The sequence below is a fragment of the Chrysemys picta genome, chromosome 4, assembly GCF_011386835.1.
Source record: "Chrysemys picta bellii isolate R12L10 chromosome 4, ASM1138683v2, whole genome shotgun sequence".
NCBI lineage: Eukaryota > Metazoa > Chordata > Testudines > Emydidae > Chrysemys > Chrysemys picta.
In genome coordinates, this window is record NC_088794.1 from 1,210,723 (window position 1) to 1,233,606 (window position 22,884).

At 65.0% G+C, this 22,884-nt stretch overlaps 2 protein-coding genes across 3 annotated transcripts; one reads left to right on the forward strand and one right to left on the reverse strand.

Moving 5' to 3' along the window:
* Positions 1-408: 408 nt before the first annotated feature.
* On the reverse strand, positions 409-8,560 carry CLN3 (CLN3 lysosomal/endosomal transmembrane protein, battenin). Its single transcript, XM_065591043.1, is given in 13 exon segments — positions 409-957; positions 1,815-1,955; positions 4,131-4,224; positions 4,413-4,468; positions 5,674-5,742; positions 6,278-6,327; positions 6,544-6,668; positions 6,949-6,997; positions 7,000-7,062; positions 7,065-7,090; positions 7,195-7,267; positions 7,828-7,913; positions 8,481-8,560. Coding segments are annotated over 12 exon segments (906 nt in total). The 5' UTR covers positions 7,868-7,913; positions 8,481-8,560; the 3' UTR covers positions 409-837.
* Positions 8,561-12,440: 3,880 nt separating this feature from the next.
* LOC122173458 (collagen, type I, alpha 1b-like) lies at positions 12,441-22,793 on the forward strand. Of its 2 annotated transcripts, XM_065591045.1 has the most exons (6): positions 12,441-12,486; positions 13,012-13,120; positions 13,743-13,894; positions 21,684-21,735; positions 21,809-21,923; positions 22,134-22,793. In XM_065591045.1, exons 2-6 carry the CDS (start codon positions 13,064-13,066, stop codon positions 22,487-22,489), a joined length of 732 nt encoding a protein of 243 aa, XP_065447117.1. In that variant the 5' UTR covers positions 12,441-12,486; positions 13,012-13,063; the 3' UTR covers positions 22,490-22,793. The 2 variants fall into 2 exon arrangements, with proteins under 2 accessions (XP_065447117.1, XP_065447116.1); XM_065591044.1 differs by lacking the exon at positions 12,441-12,486 and having other exon boundaries at positions 12,934-13,120; positions 22,134-22,791.
* The last annotated feature ends 91 nt before the right edge of the window (positions 22,794-22,884 follow it).

Below are 22,884 nucleotides of genomic sequence, written 5' to 3' on the forward strand. Positions count from 1 at the left end.
CCAGGCAGGGGTGCAGGCAGGGACAGATGCATGGACAGACCCCCCCGACCCCCACATTCAGGGCTCATTGTCCCCCAGAGCGACTCGGGGCAGCTCCTGCCCGTGAACCCCTCAGCCCTGCTCCGGGTTAGCTCTGGTGTAGACAGGCCCCTGCGGAGGTCCCAGTCCCAACCCCCTTCCCGCCCCTGCCCAGCCCCTCCACGTGCCCCCTGGGGCATGATGGGAAATATGGCCTGGGGGTCACCCTCCACCCCAGCGATGGCAGTGACCAGGGGCTGCAGCAACAGGCAGGCCATCAAGGGGGCAGGGAGGCCCCAGTGTGGGATGACTCTGCCCCCAGCCCCACAACCCCCTCGCTGGGGGACCTGAGGACTCCTCCGAAGGCAAAAAGTGACACAGACACAGTGGTAACGCCCGGAGCCCGCTCGCCACGGGAACGGGCCCTTTATTGATGGGGGGCAGCTCCCCCCACATACACCAATGGACCCCATAGATCCCAGCCCCCCACACTCCCAGCCCCCCACATACCCACACCCCAGCCCCACAGATCCCCCACATACCCACACTCTAGTCCCATATACCCCACCTCCCCACATACCCACACTCTCAGCCCCCCCATTCACCAGCCCCACTCAGCCCTTCCTATCGTGCTCCCTCCCATATACCCCATATACCCCCTACGCCCTGACTCCAATGCCCCCAAGTCCAGCTCCATACCAGCCCCTGCACCCTCGGCACCTCCCAGCCCCCGAGGCAGAGACAGCACCGGGCCGGCTGGGGGCACACGTGGAGCCCAGCGGGGTGGGGCCCCCGGTGCCCAGGACGCGCGGGGCCGGCTCAGGGCAGGCGGCAGAAGTAGTCGTGGACCGGGAACGCAGCGGCTCCAGCCAGCGAGATGCCCAGCGTGTCGGCCACACAGCCCACGCCCATGGCGAACTCCCGCTCCTCCAGCGGGCTCTGCGGGGGGGGGGGGGCAGGATTAATGGCAGCGCAGCCCTGCCCCCTTTCCCCCCCACACACCCTGCTCCCTCTTCTGTACACACCCCTCCCCACACACCCCTCCCCATACCCTCCTTTGCCCCCTCTACCCTTCCCCGTCCCCGACACCTCCTGCTCCCTCTCCTGTATACCCTCCTTTTCCCCCCTCCCCACACCCCCCTCCCCATACCCTCCTTTTCCTGCCTCCCCACACCCTGCCCCCTTCCCGCATACACACCCTGCTCCCTCTCCCCTACACCCTCCTGCCCCCATCCCCACAGCCTGCCTCCCCATCCCATACCCTCCTTTTCCCTCTCCCCACAGCCTGCCTCCCCATCCCATACCCTCCTTTTCCCTCTCCCCACACCCTCCTTTCCCTGGCACACAGCCCTGCCCCCATGGTGCTATGCAGTACCCTTCCCCCCTGCCCCCCACGAACCCAGCCCCCGCCCCAGACCACTTTGTCTTGGAGCTCCCGTGTTACGTTAATACCCCCATCCTGTCTTCCATTGGGCTCTCAGCTGGCACCCCATTAAACTGCTGCCCCCGGGGTGCCCTGTGTCCTGGCACTCCCCAGTGCCCTCCCAGCCTGGTCCCCCCCGCCCTCTGGTGTCCCCCCAATACCTTCCTGCACTGGTGTCGTCCCCCCCCCGGGTGCTCTGTTACTTCCCTTCCCCCCCGGTGTTCTCCCCCCGCGTGCTCTGTTACTTCCCTTCCCCCCCGAGCCCCCCAGTGTCCCCCCCTGGGTGCTCTGTCACTTCCCTCCACCCCAATGTCCCCCCTGGGTGCTATTACTTCCCTTTCCCCCCAGCCCCCCGGTGTCCCCCCGGGCACACCTCCAGGCTGATGTTGTGGAAGGTGTTCACGTAGCCGGCTCCCCCCAGCAGCCCCTCGTACAGGATCAGGGCGAAGACCAGATAGATGCTAGGCAGGAACATAAAGTACACGGCGGGCAGGAGGAACACCATGTTCAGGCACTGCAAGGGGCAGGGAAGGGGGTTAGTGATCAGTGTGACACACCCGGCCCCATGCAAAAGGGCCAGGGGAAGGGGATTGGCGTGACACACCCGGCCCCATGGAAAAGGGCTGGGGGAAAGTGATTAGCGTGACACACCCGGCCCCATGGCCAAGGGCTGGGTAGGGTAACTGGATGTCCCAATTTTATAGGGACAGTCCCGATTTTGGGGGCTTTTTCTTATATAGGAAGGTATTACCCCCCACCCCGTCCCGATTTTTTACACTTGCTGTCTGGTCAGGGGAAGGATTTTTTACACTTGCTGTCTGGTCAGGGGAAGGGTATTAGTGTACACACAGAAGGGGGTGGGGGGACTCTGAAGCCCAGTGAAGTGGGGTTGCCCTCCTAGGGCACAGCAGGTGGCGCCGCACCCCAGAGGGGGATCTCGGGGTGGGAGACTGCAGGGAAGGGGCGGGGGGGGGGGAAGCAGCAGGGAGGGGGGCACCCCAGCGATGGAGCTAGTGACTGGGGAGGGGTGGGAGGTTGCAGGGAGCGGAAGGGAAGTGTGACACTACACCCCCTATTCATCATTATGATAGGACTATGATATCGTTAGAATGCCTCTTGTACAAGACGTATCATGGGAGGTGTCACTGGAACAGGTTTGCTGGGATTCTCTCGTTTGTGTATCTGAAGTGATGAATGTTGACTCTGTATCTCACATGGGCTCACTCTGGGTGACGCCCACAGCCAGCCCTGCAGGTACACCCGTGAAGCCAGACCATGCTGATGGCTCATCAACAAACACAATGGACCCGGGAAGAGTTTGGCCTCCCTGGGAACGTCTCAGCCAAGCTGGGAGGGGCTGGGAGTCCTTAGAGGACAGGATTAAAATTCAAAATGATCTGGACAAACTGGAGAAATGGCCTGAAGTTAATAGGATGAGATTCAATAAGGACAAATGCAAAGTGCTCCCCTTAGGCAGGACCAATCAGTTGCACACATACACAATGGGCAATGACTGCCGAGGAAGGAGTCCTGTGGAAAGGGATCTGGGGGTCATAATGGATCACAAGCTAAATATGAGTCAAGAGTGTAACACTGTTGCAACAAAAGCGAACATCATTCTGGGAGGTATTAGCAGGAGTGTTGTAAGCAAGACACGGGAGTAATTCTTCCGCTCTGCTCCGCGCTGACTAGGCCTCAACTGGAGTATTGTGTCCAGTTCTGGGCGCTGCATTTCAGGAAGGATGTGGACAAATTGGAGAGAGTCCAGAGAAGAGCAACAAAAATGCTTAAAGGTCTAAAAACATGAGCTATGAGGGAAGATTGAAAACACTGGGTGTGTTTAGTCTGGAGAAGAGAAGACTGAGAGGGGACATGAGAACAGTTTTCAAGCATGTAAAAGGTTGTTACAAGGAGGAGGGAGAACAATTGTTCTTGTTAACCTCTGAGGACAGGACAAGAAGCGAGGGGCTTAAATTGCAGCAAGGGAGGTCTAGGTTGGACATTAGGAAAAACTTCCTGTCAGGGTGGTTAAGCACTGGAATAAATTGCCCAGGGAGGTGGTGGAATCTCCATCATTGGGGATGTTTAAGAGCAGGTTGGACAAACCCCCGTCAGGGATGGGCCAGATAATACTTAGTCCTGCCACGAGTGAGGGGACTGGACTAGACACCTCGCTTAGTTTGTGTTTTGTTTATTGGCCGGGTAATCTGCTTTGATCGGTTTGCTACCACTTAGCATCACTTACAATCGTCTTTTGTAGTTAATAAACTTGTTTAATGTTTCTCTTTCCCAGCGTGGTTTGAGTGACAGGTCTGGACAAATCTTTGCGTCTCTTTCCCCCATCGAGGGGGAAGCGAATCCATTAATGGTACAGACCCCATGCGGTGCAGGACGGGCTAGTCTGGGGGTGGGGGGCAGGGCTGGGGAGCCGGGAAATCAGCCCCTTGTCCAGGAGTGGCTTAGGTGAAGCACTCAGTTGGGCACGTGGCGCCACTTGCTGTCGCATTGGGGGATAACAGAGGGGGGCTGGAGGTGGGCAGAGGTGGCTGGGGGAAGGCAGAGGGTGGCCGGGGGAGGGCAAAGGGGGGTTGGGGGGCAGGGCAGAGGGGGGCTGGAGGCGGGCAGAGAGGGGCTGGGGGAAGGCGGCCGGGGGAGGGCAGAGAGGGGTTGGGGGGCAGGGCAGCCAAACCTGCAGCAGGGCGAGGACCCAGATGTGGCGGATCCGGACGCAGTGCAGGGAGGACCGGGATACAAACACTCCGGCCTGGTAGAGCATCTGGTACCTGCACCAGGGAGTGCGGGGGGTCAGTATTGGGGGGCCCACGAGTCTCTCCCAGGGATCTTGGTGACCCCAATCCTCCCCACCCCATGGGACTCAACCCCAGCCCCCAGGAACCCTGCTCCGTGGGCAGGGGTGTCCAGGCCCTGGGAACTTGCGGCAGGACGGGAGGGTCCCTGGGGGGGGTCTCACCAGCGATATTGCTGAGCGTGTGTCAGAGCCGAGTCCCGGAAGTACAGCAGCTCAAACTGGGGGGAAACGGGGGGGGGTGGGGGGTTAGTGATACAGATATGACCCCCTCAACACACACCAGCAACACTCCCCTCTGCCCTGGCCCCTCCCCCCCAGTACCCCTCACCCGCCCAGGCACCTCGCTCTGCACCCCAAGCCCCCCATGCCAACACACAACTCCCCACAGCCCCCCACTGCCAGCTCCCCTTGTTCCACAGCCCCCCAGTGTCCTGTCCAGCACCCCCCAAAGCAACCCCGTGTGACACCCTGTACCCCATGGTCACCACTTTTATATGGTTATGATATATTTTGTACAAAGGATGCCTTGTAAGGTATATTTTGGAAACTCATAATCTGCTGAACATCATTGTCCAGCTGAAATGTGCATACCAACATTGTATGTGGTGCTGAGATCTTGCTTTAGGATTGTTACCCAGAACTACAGCGTATTTCAGTAATGCCCCCAGACAAAGGTGCACTGGCACAATAACTAGGTGTTAAAAGTCCATCACTGCTGGGATGACATGGGATTTTTCAGTGTATTTTGTGTGCCTCAGTTTCCCCCAATGTGCTGCATTATTAAGGGGGCGGGAGGGTGTTTTTTTGGCAGAAGAATCCAGAGATCCAGGTGGGGCCTGGGCCCAGACAATGGGCAGGCGATTTGCGGGAAGCCAGCTAGTTTGAGCAGCTGGAGAACACAGAGAGTGTGGAGGAGACCAGACTGAGGCGGGCCTGGGGGCGGGGGCTGCTGGAGAGACGCATCTGGACTGGGGAGAAGGGGGGGGGCTCTGCAGGTGGCACTCAGACGGGCTTTGATGTGACCTGTCCGTTCGTCCAGGCACCCCCCTGCAGTTCCCCCCCGGCTGAGAGGCACGGCACTCTCCAGAGGTCGGGGGGGGCACACGTCTCCCGCCGGCGTTGGAGCCGAGGGGACTCGCTGCAGGAGGCAGTGGTGCTGAAGGCTCCAAGGTGCAGGGAAAGCCCAGGGGTTACCCCAGCGAGGGGTGGACACTGAGGGGTCCCCCCAGGGTCCGGTACAGAACCTCAGAGAACAGCGGCCACAGACCCCCCAGGGCAGAGACCCCTCCAGCACCGGGTCAGAGCGTCGGGGGGACGGACACGCCCACCTGGGCGACTGACCGGAGCCAGCGCCGGGTGCTGGGGCCGCCCGTAGCGACGCACGGCTTGGGGGCCAGGGAGCGGCGCAGGCCCCCCCACTCACCAGGCCCTGGTTGATGAAATACTCGGCGAAGTAGACGAGCGCCAGGGGCAGCAGGTATTTCAGGAGACCCTGCGGGGAGAGGGGGGGAGAGGTGCACAAGCAGCCAGACGGGCGCGCTGCAGGGGGAGCCCCCCCCCCCCCTCCCCGGACGCCTGGGTCCCTCTCCCCGCCCCGGTCTCTGGCAGAGCTGTAATGGGAGCCCCCCACCCCCCACACGCCTGGGTCCCTCTCCCCGCCCCGGTCTCTGGCAGAGCTGTAATGGGAGCCCCCCACCCCCACATGCCTGGGTCTCTCTCCCCAGCTCCAGTCTCTGGGACAGCTGTGGGGAGCCCTCCCTGGACGCCTGGGTCCCATTCCCCACCCCAGTCTCTGGGAGAGCTGCGGGGAGCCCCCCCCGCACGCCTGGGTCCCTCTCCCCACCCCGGTCTCTGGGAGAGCTGCAGAGGGATCCCCCTCCCCGGACACCTGGGTGGGTCCCATTCCCCGCCCCAGTCTCGGTTCTCCCAGTTCCACACACCCCCCTCCGCTGGGCTACTGGAGAGAGACCAAGAGCCAGGATGCCTGGGTTCCGGCCCTGCCCCCGCGCCCCTCCCCCCCATCCTACCTTCACAATACGCCCCTTGGCCTGCAGCGTCAGCTCTGCGCCCCCACCACCTGGGGGGGTACAGATGTCAGCTGGGCCCCATGGCCCCCGCCACCAGCCCCCCAGCCCCCACCCAGGGGGGACGCTCCACAAAGCCAGCCCCCCCCACTGCTCCCCACACAGTTCAACCCCCCCCAGCCCCCTGTGCCCCCCAACACAATCCCCCTCAGCTCCCCATCCTCCTCCCTCCCAGCCCCCACCCACACACTGATCCCTGTCCCCCTTACCCTGCTTTGCCGGGGGCCCCCCCATGAGGGGCTGGCGGGCGGTGGGCAGGGGGTCGTGCAGGACAGCGGAGTCACTCCAGCGCCACTGCGGCACCGCAGGGGGGGGCACCAGCAGGAAATAATAGCTGGGGGCAAACAAAGGGGGGTAAGAAACCGGGGGGGGGGTGTCTCCCAAAAGGCCTCCCACAGCCCCTCCCCCCACACCCCCCCTCGCTGGTCCCCCCACAGCCCCTCCCTGGCCTCCCACGGCCCCTCCCCCCTCGCTGCCCCCCCCCCACAGCCCCCTCCCCCCGGCCTCCCACGGCCCCTCCCCCCTCGCTGCCCCCCCCGGCCTCCCACGGCCCCCCCCTCCCCCTCTCGCTGCCCCCCCCACGGCCCCTCCCCGGCCTCCCACGGCCCCCTCACCTGAGCAGCATGGCCAGGGGCAGGCTGAGCATGGCCAGCAGGGTGTGACGGGGCTGAGGCCGGCCTGCGTCAGCCCCAGGTACGACAGCGCCCCCAGCAGGCCGGCGCCCCCGTGCCCGACGACCAGCATGACACCACCTCGCTGGGGGAGAAACGCGGGGTGAGATCCCACCCCCTTGCCGCCCCCCCAGCCCCTCCCCCCACACCCAGCGCCGCCCCCCCCCCCCGGCTCCCCGCGCCCAGTACCTGGGGTAGAAAGCCGTGAGCGCCAGGAAGCTGATCTCCCCCAGCCCCGACGAGACGCTGGCCAGGACCACCCCTGGGGGGACACACAGCACTTACCCACAATGCACCTGTCCTCCCCCCGCCGGCACGGCACTTACCCACAATGCACCTGTCCCCCCCCGCACAGCACTTACCTGTCTGTACCCCCACACAGCGCTTACCAACAATGCACCTGTCCCCCCCCCAGCTCGTACCCACAATGCACCTGTCCTTCCCCCCCCACACAGCGCTTACCCACAATGCACCTGTCCTTCCCCCCACACGCAGCGCTTACCCACAATGCACCTGTCCTCCCCCCCCACACAGCGCTTACCCACAATGCACCTGTCCTTCCCCCCACACGCAGCGCTCACCCACAATGCACCTGTCCTCCCCCCCACACAGCGCTTACCCACAATGCACCTGTCCTCCCCCCCCACACAGCGCTTACCCACAATGCACCTGTCCTCCCCCCCCCCCCGCACGGCGCTTACCCACAATGCACCTGTCCTTCCCCCCCCCGCACGGCACTTACCCACAATGCACCTGTCCTCCCCCCCCCGGCACGGCGCTTACCCACAATGCACCTGTCCTCCCCCCCCGCACGGCGCTTACCCCCGATGCTCATGGCCACGGTGGTGGAGAAGGCGACCATCAGGAAACTGCCCCAGGCACAAAGGATGCAGAGTGCCACCCGCGGGCTGGGGGAGAGACGGGGTCAGCACGGGTTCCCCACAGCCCCTCATGGCCACCCCAACCCCCCACGGTCTCCCACAGCCCCCTACGGCGGCCACCCCCAGCCTGGGAGAAGAGACGGGGTCAGCACGGGTCCCCCACAGTCCCCCACGGCCACCCCTGGCCCCCTACGGCCACCCCAACCCCCCCACGGTCTCCCACAGCCCCCTACGGCCACCCCCGGCCCGGGGGAGAGATGAGGTCAGCACGGGTCCACCACAGCCCCCACCCAGCCCCCTATGGCCATCCCAACCCACCACGGTCTCCCACAGCCCCCTATGGCCACCCCGACCCAGGGGAGAGACGGAGTCAGCATGGTCACCCACAGCCCCCCCCAGCTACCCATGGGCTGGAGGGAGAGAGATGGGGTCAGCATGGCTCCCCCACAGACCGCCCGGCCCCCATGGCCCCCCACAGCCACCCGCGGGGAGAGACAGGGTCAGCACGGGTCCCCCACAGCCCCCCCACGGACTGGGGGGGCGACAGGAGGGTCCATGTGACGAACCAGCCCCCCCGCCCCGCCCCCCACTCACCCATAGGGCACGCGGTGGATGTAGAAGGGGGCACTGAATTTGATGAGCAGGGTGGGCAGGATGTCAGCCAAGAGCACAGCCTGTGGGGGGGACACAATTAAGCGGGGGGGTTAGAAAACAAGGCCAGCCCCACCCCCCTCCCCAGGCCCCACCCCGCAGCACTTACCCCGGTGGAGATGGGGGTTGCAGTCGTAGCGGGAGGTGTTGGACGCGTTCCCGCCGGGGCGTGTCACCGGGGGAGTCTGGGGGCAGGAGACACCGTTACTGGGGCAGACGCTGCAGATCCCTCCCCCCGGCGCACGCGGACTCCCCCACCCTGGGGGAGGAGGGAGATCCCCAGGGGTCGGCCCCACAGACGGGTTCCTCCAAGGGACTGTTCCAAAGCGGGTCCGTGACAGACTCTCCTCAACCCCCACCCAGCCCCCCTGCAGCCCCCCAGGCTGTCCCCACTGCTGGGCTCACGGATCCGCTCACCAGCGCTCGTAGGAGCCTTGCGGGCGGCCCTGGTGCCCTGCCCCCCAGGGACGGTGCTGGGCCAGGGGGTGTCTCTGTGCTAACTACCCCCCCCCGCGCACCCCCCCGCCCCGCCGCCAGCGTGGACCCACCTGGGTGGTCCCGTTGGTGTCCAGCGCCCCCCTGCTGGCTCAGGATGTCATGGGCCGCGCTCAGCATCACCACGTAGGCAAAGTTATTGCAGAGGCCGAGCACCCTGCAGGGACGGGGGGGGGGGGGGGGTTAGAAACAGGCCAGAGGCCCCCCCATCTGCCTGGCCCCCGGGTAGCGTGGAGGGGATGAGGGAGACCCGGGCGGGCCAGGGGGCGGTGGTGTGGAGAGGGCGTGAGATGCGGAGTGTGCTCATGCCCAGGCGGCGAGTGTGCGAGCGTGTCCTGGGGGGGGGCGAGTGCACCTCGCAGCGAGTGTGCAACACACGGCGGCGGGGATCGACGGCCACTGGAGCAAGCGCGGCCATGGGCATCCGGCGTGAGAGGCAGGGCGGTGGGGAAAGGCCCCAGGAATGTGCGTGCGAGGGTCCCCGTGCAAAGCCACTCACCAGAAACCGGCTAAGTTCCTCCAGCAGGTGGCGCGGGCGGGAGGTGGTGCTGGTGGCTCCTCATCTGCAGGGGGAGAGGGCGAGCGTCAAGGGGGCAGACCCGGGGCTCGGGGAGGTGACGAAGTGCAGTTTTCCCCTTGTTTTGTTGTAAGTGAGCCTTAATGTTCTGCGTGAAGACTGTGTGTGCCTCAGTTTCCCCTCTGTTACACTCAAGGATCTCGGGGGTGGGGCAAGGGTGTTGGTGGGCAGGGACCCAGGCAGGTGTGACTGGGGCAGGCTGCCCGATGCCGACACACACTCTAGCCTGGCAGGGAAGGTGCGGGTGAGGCCAGGTGACCCATTGGCCCAGGACACAGACAAAGGAGGGGGGTCGGCAGGGCAGAGGAGTCAGTGTCGCAGGCTGGGCTGGGGGGAGTCCAGGGCACCCGGCTCCGGGTCCCCCTCAAGATGGGCTTGGCTGGAAGTCCCGGATGTCTGTGCTAACGAGCCCTGTCCTACGCTAGCTAATGACCCGGCTGGGTCACACGCCGGCTGGGAGCCCCGGCTGGCTGCGGAGTGGGGGGCCCCAGGGGTCCGGCCAGGGGACTCGCTGCGGGGGGCTCACAGGGTGAACGGGGGCTGGACGCTCCGAGGTCGGACCCAGGAGACCCCTTGCCCTGGACAGCGAGTCCTGCGGGGAGTCGCGCTGCCCCCGAGTCCTGGCTGGCTTTGTACAGACCAGTCCCAGAGTGCCAGGCCCGGGCTCCCAGGAGGGAGCAGACCCAGGGTTTGAAAGGGAACAGGGGAGCAGACCCGGGGTTCGGGGGGGTTCGGGGGGGCAGACCCGGGGTTCGGGGGGGGCTCGCGGGGGGGGCAGACCCGGGGTTCGGGGGGGGCTCGCGGGGGGGGGCAGACCCGGGGTTCGGGGGGGGCTCGCGGGGGGGGGGCAGACCCGGGGTTCGGGGGGGGCTCGCGGGGGGGGGCAGACCCGGGGTTCGGGGGGACTCGCGGGGGGGGGCAGACCCGGGGTTCGGGGGGCGGGGGGGGCTCGCGGGGGGGGCAGACCCGGTGTTTGGGGGGCTCGCGGGGGGGCAGACCCGGGGTTCGGGGGGGGGCTCGCGGGGGGGACACTCACCCTCCGAGTCAGACAGGCGCTGCCAACCCTGCGGCTCCATGGCGGCGGCGGGGGGGTCACGGCTCGGACATGGGGGGCCCGTCCTGCGGTGGGGGGGACTTGCCTGAACACCAGGGATGTGGGGTGAGCCGGGGGGCGACTCCTTCCCCCCAAGTCCGCCCCGCCCCCGTCCGAGGACCCGGGACCCGCAGCCAGAACCGACCAGCTGCGCCGCCTGGAGCCGGGTCACGTGACCCCAGGGCAGTCATGTGACCGCACTTCCCGTTTCCCCGGTGTCACACTCCAACCCGCCCCCTCCCCTCGCCCCGGCTCCAAGGGGTGGGGGAGCCCCGAGCCTGCGGGAGGGGCGGGGGGAAGCTGGGGTTTGCCAGGAGTCAAGATGGCCGCCGTGTGACTTCGCCCAGACCTGAACGGCTGAGATTGCCAGGACCCATCATGGCGGCCGCCAGCGTCACCCCCCTGCATGTGAACGGCCGGGATTGCCAGGACCCATCATGGCGGCCGCTAGCGTCACCCCCCTGCATGTGAACGGCCGGGATTGCCAGGACCCATCATGGCGGCCGCTAGCGTCACCCCCCCTGCATGTGAACGGCCGGGATTGCCAGGACCCATCATGGCGGCCGCCAGCGTCACCCCCTGCATGTGAACGGCCGGGATTGCCAGGACCCATCATGGCGGCCGCCAGCGTCACCCCCTGCATGTGAACGGCCGGGATTGCCAGGACCCATCATGGCGGCCGCCAGCGTCACCCCCCTGCATGTGAACGGCCTTTACCAGTAACAGCAGTGACTCCTCTCCCCCCCCCCCCACAATGCTTGCAGTTGCCATGACTACCGTACAGCCCAGTAGTGGGGGGACGGGGGCAGGCTGTACAGCCCAGTACGGACCAGGCAGCCCTAGAGGGACCCGTCACAGCAACAGGGCCCCAGGGTGCCCAGTACAAAGCAGCCCGGCCCAGTTGGAACCAGTATAAACCAGTCGGGCCCAGCCAAGCCCAGTAGCTCCGCTGCCCCAGGGGCCCAGCAAGCGCCGACCTGGCCCCACAGGGCCCAGCCGGGGCAGAGCCTGGGGGGGAGGCCCTGAGCTGCAGTGTTGGGCTAAGGGGAGGGGACGCTGGGTTGGGGGGACTGGGGGGAGGGGATGCTGGGTTGTGGGGACTCGGGGGGGGGAGACGCTGGGTTGGGGGGACTGGGGGGAGGGGACGCAGGGTTGTGGGGACTCGGGGGGGGAGACACTGGGTTGGGGGTACTGGGGGGAGGGAACGCAGGGTTGGGGAGACTGGGGGGGAGATGCTGGGTTGGGGGGACTGGGGGGAGGGGACGCAGGGTTGTGGGGACTCGGGGGGGGAGACACTGGGTTGGGGGTACTGGGGGGAGGGAACGCAGGGTTGGGGAGACTGGGGGGGAGACGCTGGGTTGGGGGGACTGGGGGGAGGGGATGCAGGGTTGTGGGGACTCGGGGGGGGGAGACGCTGGGTTGGGGTACTGGCGGGAGGGAACGCAGGGTTGGGGAGACTGGGGGGGAGACGCTGGGTTGGGGGAACTGGGGGGGGGAGGGGACGCGGGATTGGGGGGAGGGAACACAGGGTTGGGGGAACTGGGGGGGAGACGCTGGGTTTGGGAGCCTGGGGGGGAGGGGACGCCGGGTTGGAGGGGGAGGGGGGCTCTTGTTTTTCATCTTGTCCCTTGTCCTGGCCACAAACCCACAGTTTCCTCTAGCTGTGTCCTGCCCCCAGCTCTTGCAACAGGGCCTGAGTCACTGCAGGGGGGCAGGGTGCCGGGGGGTGCAGGTAGCCCAGGGTCGTGCAGAGATCCGGGAGGTTCGGGGGGTGCAGGGAGCCGGTAGTGTGGGGTGCACAAGGGATTTGGGGTGCACAGAGAGCCGGGAGACCAGGGACGCAGGGGGCCGGGGGAGGCGGGGTGTGCGTGGAACTGGGGGGGTGGGGGGTGCAGGGAGCCAGGGGGATGCAGGAGGCAGGGAGTGCAGGGAACTGGGGGAGATGGGGGGGTGCAGGGAGCTGGGTGCAGGGAAGATGGGCTGCAGGGGGGCGGGGTGTGCAGGGAGCTGGGGGGGCAGGTGGGGGTGCAGGGGGCCGGGGAGGTGGGGGGGGGTGCAGGGAGCCGGGGGGGGAGCAGGGGAGATCAGTGGGGCGGGGGCATAGGAGGGCCAGGTGTCTGGGGAACTGGGGGAGGTTGGGGGGGCAGGGAGATGGGGGGTGCAGGGAGCCGGGGGGGGCAGGGAGATGGGGGGGCAGGGAGGCAGGGGAGATGGGGGGTGCAGGGGGCGGGGGCGTAGGGGGGCGGGGTGTGCAGGGCAGTGGCTGCGGTTCCCAGTCCCTAGCACATCACTTCCCTCCCCGGACGCAGGGGAAGCGGCAGCCACCCCCCAGCTCCCCGCGCCTGCTGAGCTCCGGGCCCCATGGAGCTGCTCCAGCGACACCTGCCCGGGCTGCACCGCGTCCTGCGGGGGGCACTGGTGAGTCCCCCACCCAGCCAGCCCCGGGGGACAGGGCACAGGTGGGGGGCCCTTCCAAGGCTGTGGGTGGCAGGCCTGGTGGTGGAGGCTGCAGGGGGCAGGCGGGGTAGTGGGGACCAGAGGAAGGGGGGGACAGACAGAGGGACAGGGCTGGGGCGGATGGGGGCAGGAGGGAGGTGGGGGCGAGCGGGGTGCTGGGGACCAGAGGAAGGGGGGGACAGATGGAGGGACAGGGCTGGGGCGGATGGGGGCAGGAGGGAGGTGGGGCCAAGTGGGGTGCTGGGGACCAGAGGAAGGGGGGGACAGATGGAGGGACAGGCCTGGGGCGGATGGGGGCAGGAGGGAGGTGGGGGTGAGCAGGGGGCGAGCAGGGTGCTGGGGACCAGAGGAAAGGGGGGGAAAGATGGAGGGACAGGGCTGGGGCGGATGGGGGCAGGAGGGAGGTGGGGGCGAGCGGGGGGCAAGCAGGGTGCTGGGGACCAGAGGAAGGGGGGGGACAGATGGAGGGACAGGGCTGGGGTGGATGGGGGGCAGGCGGGAGGTGGGGGTCACAGGCATGGCAGGGGCTGGGGGCTCTGTCCGGGGACCATTCTGCCCCACTCAGCCTCGTGCCTCCCCCCAGGATTACGTCTCCACCTTCTCCACCTACCTCTTCGGGGACCAGGCGCACCCGGGCGCAGAGGATCATGGGAGAAGCGGGGAGACGGACTCCCCCGAGCACCCCAAGGGGGTGCCAACAGGCACCTATGGGGAAGGAGACCCACAGCATTATGGGTAACGAGAAGGCAGAGGGATGGGGTGGGGGGGCAGGGCACATGGGGACCCCTCACCCGGCACCGGGACCCCACTGTCCCGGAGTCCCAGCCCCGGCGCCAGGGGGGAGTGGGGCGTCCCGGGCCCGGCGCTGGGGTGGGAACGGGGGGGTCCCAGCACTCTGGGACTGGTCTGTACAAAGCCAGCCAGGACTCGGGGGCAGCGCGACTCCCCGCAGGACTCGCTGTCCAGGGCAAGGGGTCTCCTGGGTCCGACCTCGGAGCGTCCAGTCCCCGTTCACCCTGTGAGCCCCCCGCAGCGAGTCCCCTGGCCGGACCCCTGGGGCCCCCCACTCCGCAGCCAGCCGGGGCTCCCAGCCGGCGTGTGACCCAGCCGGGTCATTAGCTAGCGTAGGACAGGGCTCGTTAGCACAGACATCCGGGACTTCCAGCCAAGCCCAACTTGGGGGGACCCGGAGCCGGGTGCCCTGGACTCCCCCCAGCCCAGCCTGCGACACTGACCCCTCTGCCCTGCCGACCCCCCTCCTTTGTCTATCTCCTGGGCCAATGGGTCACCTGGCCTCACCCGCACCTTCCCTGCCAGGCTAGAGTGTGTGTCGGCATCGGGCAGCCTGCCCCAGTCACACCTGCCTGGGTCCCTGCCCACCAACACCCTTGCCCCACCCCCGAGATCCTTGAGTGTAACAGAGGGGAAACTGAGGCACACACAGTCTTCACGCAGAACATTAAGAACATTCCCAGTTCGTCACATCTCTCCCCCCTTCAAGACTGAACTGAGCGGGGTCACTCTGCCCAGTGACCTGGGGAAGTTCAGGGCCCCCTCTCCGGGACAACGCGTCCGCTATCAGGTTGTCACGTCCCTTCACATGGACCACGTCCATGTCATAATCCTGCAGGATCAGGCTCCCCCTCAGGAGCTTGGCGTTGGCCCCTCTCGTCTGGTGCAGCCGTGGCGGGCGAGTGGTCCGGGTACACTGCAAAGCGCCGCCCAAATAGATCCGGCTGCAGCGTTTTAGGAGCCCAGCCCAGGGCCAGGCATTGCTCTGTGGCCCCATAGCCCTGCTCCCGGGGCAGCAGTGTCCTGCTCCGGTACCCGATGGGGGGTCTCTCCCACTTAGCTTCAGCACCGTGCCCAGCTCTGCGTCTGGGGCATCAGTGAATGCCATAAAGGGCTTGTCAGAGTCTGGGTTTCCCAGCACTGGGCCCCTGACCAGAGCCTCCTTCAGCGCCCGGAGAGTCCCTGGCACTGCCCAGTCCAGACCAGCTTGTCTGGCTTCCCCTTCTCGCACAGCTCAGTGCTGGGAGCTGCCAGGGAGATAAAGTGGGGCCCAAACCTCTGGCAGTGCCCCCCATCCCGATAAAGGCCTGGGCCTGGTTCTCAGTCTGGGGAGTAGCCCAGTCTCTGATCGCCCCCACCTTGGCCGGCTCTGGCTTTAGGCAGCCACTCCCCACCTTGTGGCCCAGGTACGACACCTCGGCCATCCCCACCTTGCACGTCCCAGCTTTTACAGCCAGCCCTGCATCCTGGAGGTGACCCATCCCCCTCTGCACCTGGGACACCTGGTCCTCCCAGCTCTGGCTAACGACACAGATATTATCCATGTCCGCTAGGGTCCAATTCTCCATCCCCTCAGTAGCTGATCCCCCTGGCGCTGGCAGGTGACCGGCGCCTCCCTGAGCCCGAAAGGCAGAACCAGGGACTTGTACAGCCCCAAAGGGTGACAGCAACTTTCAACCTGGTCTCTGGATCCAGAGGCACCTGCCAGTCACCTTTGGTGAGATCCCTGGTCGTGGGGTACCGAGTCCCCCCAGCTTGTCTAGGGTCTCGTCAGGCCCAGGCATGGGGCAGGCATCGGACACGGTGATGGCACTGAATTTCCAATAGTCCCCACAGACTCGGATCGACCCGTCTTTCCTGGGGACCAGCCCACGGGAGAGGCCTCGGGGCTGGAGGACGGCTGGATCACCCCCAAAGTCAGCATGTCCCTGACCTCTCTCTCCAGGCCCTGGGCTGTGTTCCTAGTGACCCTGAATGGGGACACCTGATGGGAGGGTTGGTTCCCGTCTCCCCCCCGGGGGACAGCCGGGTTAGTGAGCCCCGGCCGGCTGGAGAACAGCTGCCGGGATGAATGCAGAACGGCTCTGATCTCTGCCTGCTGGGCCGGGGTTAACTGGTCTGAGAGGGGAGCTGATTCCAGCAAGGGGCCGGCTCCTGGCTCAGGGAAGAGACCCACCAGGGGATCTTCCCCCTTCTCCCATTGGCCACACACGGCCAGGACCAGCCTCTCCCTGTCCCAGTTCGGCTCCATCAGGTTGACCTGGTCCCCTCGGTGGCTGTGAGCCCGGCTGGGCAGTTCCACCACATCGTTCTCCTCACTCGGCTGCTGGATGACCTCGAAGGGCCCGTCCCAGGCAGCTTGTGGCTTGTTCTTCCTCACCGGGACGAGACCCCCTCACCTGGTCCCCGGTGCCATAGGCTGAGCGGTCGTCCCAGAGCTTCTGCCTCCCTGGGGCCCTGGCTGGGTTCTCCCTGGCCGGACCCATGAGCTCAGCGAGCCTTTCCCAGAAAGTCAGTCCATGCTCCAGCACTGGTTCTCCCTCGGGGGAGCCTTCCCCTCCCCAAGCCAGGGGTCCCCTCACTCCCCTCCCATACAGCAGCTGCAAAGGGGAGAACCCCGTGGGTTCCTGGGGCACTTCCCTGTACGCGAACAGCAGGTGAGGTAAGTACTTGTCCCAGTCCTGCGGGTGCTGATTCATAAATGTTTTCAGCATCATCTTCAGGGTCCCATTGAACCGCTCCCACTGGGGGTCCGAGGGGCCTGAGCCCAGGAGACTTCACGCAGACATATAGGCCGGGGCCAGGAGTGGGAGCCAGTCTGTCACCCCGCCCATCTGGCTGACAGCGTCTATGGCCTTGGGACCCAGCAAGGGGGCTAGATACCAGGGCTTTTCTGCAGGCCCAACCTGGTTCCAATTGCCAGCCTCCCAAAGGCCACGAGACGGGCATCTATATCTCCCCCTCCTGAACCCGGGGCAGCAATTTAGGGTTGAGGTTCCCTGCGGAATTGGTACCCCAGGTCCATCCCCACTCACCCCTGGACAGGTCCCTCTGCCTCTCAGCTCCGCCATCACCAGTTCCTGCTGCCGCTGTCTCTCCTGTGGTTCTGCTTCGTGCTGCCTCTGTCTCTCATGGGCCTCCAACTCCTTCGATCTCAGCTCCAATCCCCTCTGTCTCAGATCCACCGACCGGGAACCCGGCGGAGACCCCCGGCTGGTTGGGGACACGGGTCTCCTGGACGCCCGGCTGCTCCCAGCCTCTCTCGCAGCCCCAGCTGGGTCAGGAACCAGCTCCTTAGAGCGATGCTCCCCTTCCAATCGAGCAGTGAGCTGTGAGCTTTCCAATGCGCGGCCCTCTCCCTGCACAGCTCCACAACGTCCTTCTCAAGGGGCTGGTTCTAGGCCAGTGGTTCTCAGCCAGGGTCCGTGTACCTGTGGGGATATGCCGGTGTCTTCCAGGGGGTACAGCAACGCAGCTCGAGATTTGCCTGGTTTTACAACAGGCCACAGAACAAGCACTGGCGATGTCAGAACAAACTCAGATTTCCCACAGACATGGACGTGTACTAGACGCTGAAATGTAAGGACAATGTTTATATCCCAACCGATTTCTTTTATAATGCCATGGTTAAAAGGAGGAAGTCAGACATTTGTCTGCACTAGTGTGAGGTGACACTTTTGTATTTTTATGTCCGATTTTGTAAGCAAGTGGTTTTTAAGGGAGGTGAAACTTCAAGTTGTCATGGAGTGTGGGGGAGTCCGAGCTCGTCACCCCCCACTTCCTGCGATTCCCCGTGACTCTCAGCCAGCCAGTGACACAGAGGTTTATTAGTCAACAGGAACGCAGTCCCAAGCAGGGCTTGTAGCTACAACCAGGACCCCTCCGCCAGGTCCATCTTAGTTCTGCTCCCGAGGTAACAACTTCTTGCTCAGGTACACGCTGGGGTGTCTCTCCCCCTTTTCATCCTCCTGCATTAACACCGCCCCCAGTCCTGTGTCTGAGGCGTCGGTGAACACCATAAAGGGCTTGTCAAAGTCTGGGGTAACCAGAACTGGGCCACTGACCAGAGCCTCCTTCAGCGCCCGGAGAGCCTCCTGGCACTCCTCGGTCCAGACCACCTTGTCTTGCTGCCCTTTTCCAGCCGAGTGGGGTTCCCCAAGGAAGTCTTGACAGACCAAGGGTATAACTTCATGTCGGCCCTACTCCGGTGCTTGTGGGAGAAATGTGGGGTCCGGCACCACTGGGCCTCAGCATATCACCCCCAATCCAACGGGCTGGTGGAGAGGTTCAACGGGACGCTAAAGATGATGCTGAAAACATTTATGAATCAGCACCCGCAGGACTGGGACAAGTACTTACCTCACCTGCTGTTCGCGTACAGGGAGGTACCCCAGGAGTCTACCGGGTTTTCGCCTTTCGAACTGTTATATGGAAGGCGGGTAAGGGGGCCCCTGGACCTGATGAGAGACGAATGGGAGGGGAAGGCCACTCCCGATGGAGAGTCGGTGGTGGAGTATGTCCTGACCTTCCGGGAACGACTTGCCGAGCTCATGGGCCTGGCCAGGGAGAATCTGGCCAGAGCCCAGAGGAAGCAGAAGGTCTGGTATGACCGCACGGCACAGGCCTGCACCTTCACCACCGGGGATCAGGTGATGGTCTGTCCCAGAGTCCCTGGGCGATGCGCTGGAACTGCTCCCCACAAAGCCAGTCAGGACTCTGGGGAGCCTCCTCTCCCTCGGAGCAGACCATCTTCAGGGCAAGAAGCTCACACGGCTTCACCTCCTGGGTCTCTCCTGGGAGCATTCAGCATATGCCCCTCCGTGCGCTTCCCACAGCGAGTCCGCCCTGGCGGGGTCCTGGGGAAGCCAGAGAGTCCTGCACCCCCACTTCGCAGTCAGTCGTGACTCTCAGCCAGCCAGTAAAACAGAGGTTTATTAGACGACAGGAACACGGTCTAAAACAGAGTTTGTAGGTCCAGAGAACCGGACCCCTCAGCTGGGTCCATTCTGGGGCCCAGTGAACCAGACACCCACGTCTGCCCTCACTCCTCGTCCCCAGCCAGCTCCAAACTGAAACCCCCTCCAGCCCCTCCTTCTCTCGGCTTTGTTCCTTTCCTGGGCCAGGAGGTCACCTGATCCCTTTGTTCACCTTTAGCTATTTCCTTGCAGGGGGGAAGGGGCCCTGGCCATTTGTTGCCAGGGAGACAGAGTGTCAGTGATTTATGCACACTGGCCTTTATCCCTCCACCTAGAGACTTAAGAAATGCATAGGGGAAACTGAGGCACCCACACAGTATTCAGAGGAAACATTAAGAACAGTCCCATTTCGTCACATGGTCCTCATCCCTGGAAAAACAAAGTCCAGGCCGCCTGGGAAGGTCCCTTCAAAGTTGTCAGGCAACTAAATGAAGTAAACTATGTGGTGGAGCTGACTAACTGGTGTACCATGTGAATATGATGAAGCCATATTATAGAATCTCAGGGTTGGAAGGGACCTCAGGAGGTATCTAGTCCAACCCCCTGCTCAGATCAGGACCAATCCCCAGACAGATTTTTGCCACAGCTCCCTAAATGGCCCCCTTAAAGATTGAACTCACAACCCTGGGTTTAGCAGGCCAATGCTCAAACCACTGAGCTATCCCTCCTGAGGAATGTGGTGCTGGCCGTGTGTAGACATTGGGAGGAGCAGGGAGATGACCCTTTAGTAGATCTATTCCCTGGGGACAGGAGCAGGGTAACCAGACAGCAAATGTGAAAAATTAGGACAGGGGGTGGGGGGTAATAGGAGTCTATATAAGAAAAAGACCCCAAAATCGGAACTGTCCCTATAAAATCAGGACATCTGGTCACCCTAAACAGCAGCTGGCCCCCCCCTGGAAGCAATTCCCCTCTCTGATCGGCTAACCCCTGCCCAGCGAGCTGAGATCGGAGGGGTGCTGCATCTGTACCGACAGCTGTTTTCCAACCAGCCTGGACGCACTAATCTGACTGTCCACCGGGTGCAGACAGGATCGCACCCGCCTATAAAATGCTCCCCCTTCCGAGCCACAGGGAAAAACTGCTCAGGACCTGGAAAGAGAGGTCAATGACATGCTGGCTTTGGGGGTGATCCAGCCGTCTTCCAGCCCTTGGGCCTCGCCGGTGGTGCTGGTCCCCAAAAAGGACGGGTCGATCCGGTTCTGTGTGGACTATCGGAAGCTCAACGCCATCACTGTAGCCGATGCCTACCCCATGCCCAGGCCGGACGAGCTCCTAGACAAGCTGGGAGGTGCTCGGTACCTTACCACCATGGATCTTATAAAGGGCTATTGGCAAGTGCCGCTGGATGCAGATGCCAGGCTGAAATCGGCCTTTGTCACCCCTCTGGGGCTCTATGAGTTCCTGACCCTGCCCTTCGGCCTCAAGGGAGCGCCGGCCACCTTCCAGCGCCTGGTGGATCAGCTACTGAGGGGGATGGAGAGTTTTGCCGTGGCGTATATCGATGACATCTGTGTCTTTAGCCAGACCTGGGAGGACCACATATCCCAGGTTAGACAAGTGCTGGACCGACTCCAGAAGGCTGGGCTGACCGTAAAACCGGAGAAGTGCAAGGTGGGGATGGCTGAGGTATCCTACCTAGGCCACCGGTGGGAAGCGGCTGCCTAAAGCCGGAACCAGCCAAAGTGGAGGTGATCAGAGACTGGCCCGCTCCTCAAACCAAAAAGCAGGTCCAAGCCTTTATTGGGATGGCAGGGTACTATCGGAGGTTCGTGCCCCACTTTAGTGCCATAGCCGCCCCCATCACTGAGCTGTGCAAGAAGGGGAAGCCAGACAAAGTGGTCTGGACCGAGGAGTGCCAGGAGGCTCTCCGGGCGCTGAAGGAGGCTCTGGTCAGTGGCCCAGTTCTGGCAAACCCTGGCTTGGGCCGTTTTCCTGTCGGCTAATAACCCTGTGTCACTGGCCGGCTGAGAGTCCCGGGGAATCGCAGGCAGTGAGTGCAGGGCCGGGACTCCCCAACGCTCCCTGACAGCCGGCCACAGGGAGCACATCCCACCACTGCCACCAGTTGTGATGGAGTCCCAGGGCCGGTCTGTGGAACTGCTCTGTGTGAAGCCGGCACGACACCCCGCAGGGCTCGTTGTCCGGGGCAAGGAGCCGCCTCCACTATGGTGCTTCCTGGGTCTGGCCCGTGAGCTCCCTGCCGCAAGTCCCCCTGGACAGGCCCCTTGGGCAGCCGGAGGGGCCCTGCCCCCCACTCAGCAGCCAGCCGGGACTCCCAGCCGACCACCTTGCAGGGGACGGGCCCGGCCAGGCCGTTCTCTGTCCCAGGCAGCCAGTCGCAGTCACACCTGCCCTCCAGGGGGCGCTGACACAGTCACACCCTCTCCCCCCACCAGACACTTGAGTGACACACAGGGGAAACTGAGGCACACACAGTATTCAGAGAAAATAAGAAGCTTCCCACTTCGTCACATGTGGCCCCTCTGGGGCAGGGCGGGGGTGGGGGGCTAGTTATATAGGGACCCCTCGCCGGGTGCTGGGACATGGCCCCTCTGGGGAGGGGCTGGGCACATGGGGACCCCTGGCCTGGTGCGGGGGGCAGGCGGGCCCCTCTGTAGTGGGGCAGCTGGGCACACAGGGACCCCTGGCCCGGCGCGGGGGGCAGGCGGCTCCTCTGTAGTGGGGCAGCTGGGCACATGGGGACCCTTGGCCCGGCGTGGGGGGCAGGCCTCACCTCTCTTTCTCCCCCGCAGGGAGGAGGCGCCGGGGGGGCAGCACAAGGATGCAGGACGCCCGACCCCGCAGGTACGTTGGGGGCAGGTGCCTGGGCACTTCCCCACTGAGGTTTGCCCCCCCTTACCGCTCTCTGCCCCCACAGGTGCCCCCAGATACCCAAGACCCCGCCCCCCAGGGGGGCCACCCAGTGCTGACGGGGTCCGGAGCCAACATGGGGTCTGTGTCAGACCAGGACACCCCCAACCCCCTCTGGTCACGTGAGTGGGGGCTGGCGGGTGCCATGGGGGCAGAATGTTGGGGGCGGGGACGGAACGTTGGGGGCTGAATGTTCGGGGGGGGGCAGGGCCAGAATGTTGGGGGCTGGAAGGTTCTGGGGGGGCAGCAATGAAGGGGGTGAAGGGGATCAGGGGGAGCTGTGGGGCAGGGCAGGCGTGTCTGACCCATTCACCCCTCTTCTCTCCCCACAGGGCCGGGGGCTGTGAGCCTGGAGCCTAGATCTGGGGAGCTGACAGCCCCAGGGGGACGGGCACCACCCCCCAGCCCCTCCCTCAGCCGGGAGCCCGGCCCCCCAGCTCTGCCCCCGGCCAGCGAGGAGGGGTGGGGAGGGGGGCGCAGCAGCTGGCAGGGGGCCCCGAAGGAGGAGGAGGGGCCCGAGGAGGGGGGGTTCCTGGGGGACCGTGCCCAGGGAGGGGCCCATGGGACCGGCCGCATCTGGCTGGAGGAGCAGGGGGAGCCCAGGGGGAGCCCCTGCCTAAGGGCTGAGAAGGAGGGGGGCACCGGGGGGGGCCAGCCCCATGGAGGAGGGAGGAATTGGGGGGAGTGACACCCAAGGGGGCCCCGGGGCCGGCAGCCTCTGGCTGGGGGAGGAGAGGGGCCAGGAGAGGGGGCCAGGGAGGAGCAGCCCCCAGCTGGGGACCCAGGGAGAAGGGGGAAGAGGGGGAGTCCAGTCTGGGGGGCCAGGCAGAGGAGGGGGACCTCAGGGGGGGCAGCCAGGAGTTGGGGGCCCCCATTGGGGAGTGCGAGGAGGGGGACAGGGCTGTGGGGCCCAGCAGGGGCAGCCCCCAGTCAGAGAGTGGGGAGGGGGGTCGAGAGGGGGACCCCCAGGGGGGCCGTGTCTGGCTGGGGGATCAGGGGGAGTGTGTGGACAGGGGAAGCATCTGGGCAGAGGAAGAGAAGGGCGAGGAGGAGCCAAGGAGGGAGGGGGAACCCCTAGGGGTG

Excerpts from the sequence above, each read along its gene's own strand:
- LOC122173458 (XM_065591045.1), top strand. The coding sequence starts at position 13,064 with ATGGAGCTGCTCCAGCGACACCTGCCCGGGCTGCACCGCGTCCTGCGG. Across the intron at positions 13,121-13,742 it reads GCGTCCTGCGGGGGGCACTG|GATTACGTCTCCACCTTCTC; the intron begins GTGAGTCCCCCA and ends GCCTCCCCCCAG. Across the intron at positions 21,924-22,133 it reads CCCCAACCCCCTCTGGTCAC|GGCCGGGGGCTGTGAGCCTG; the intron begins GTGAGTGGGGGC and ends CTCTCCCCACAG.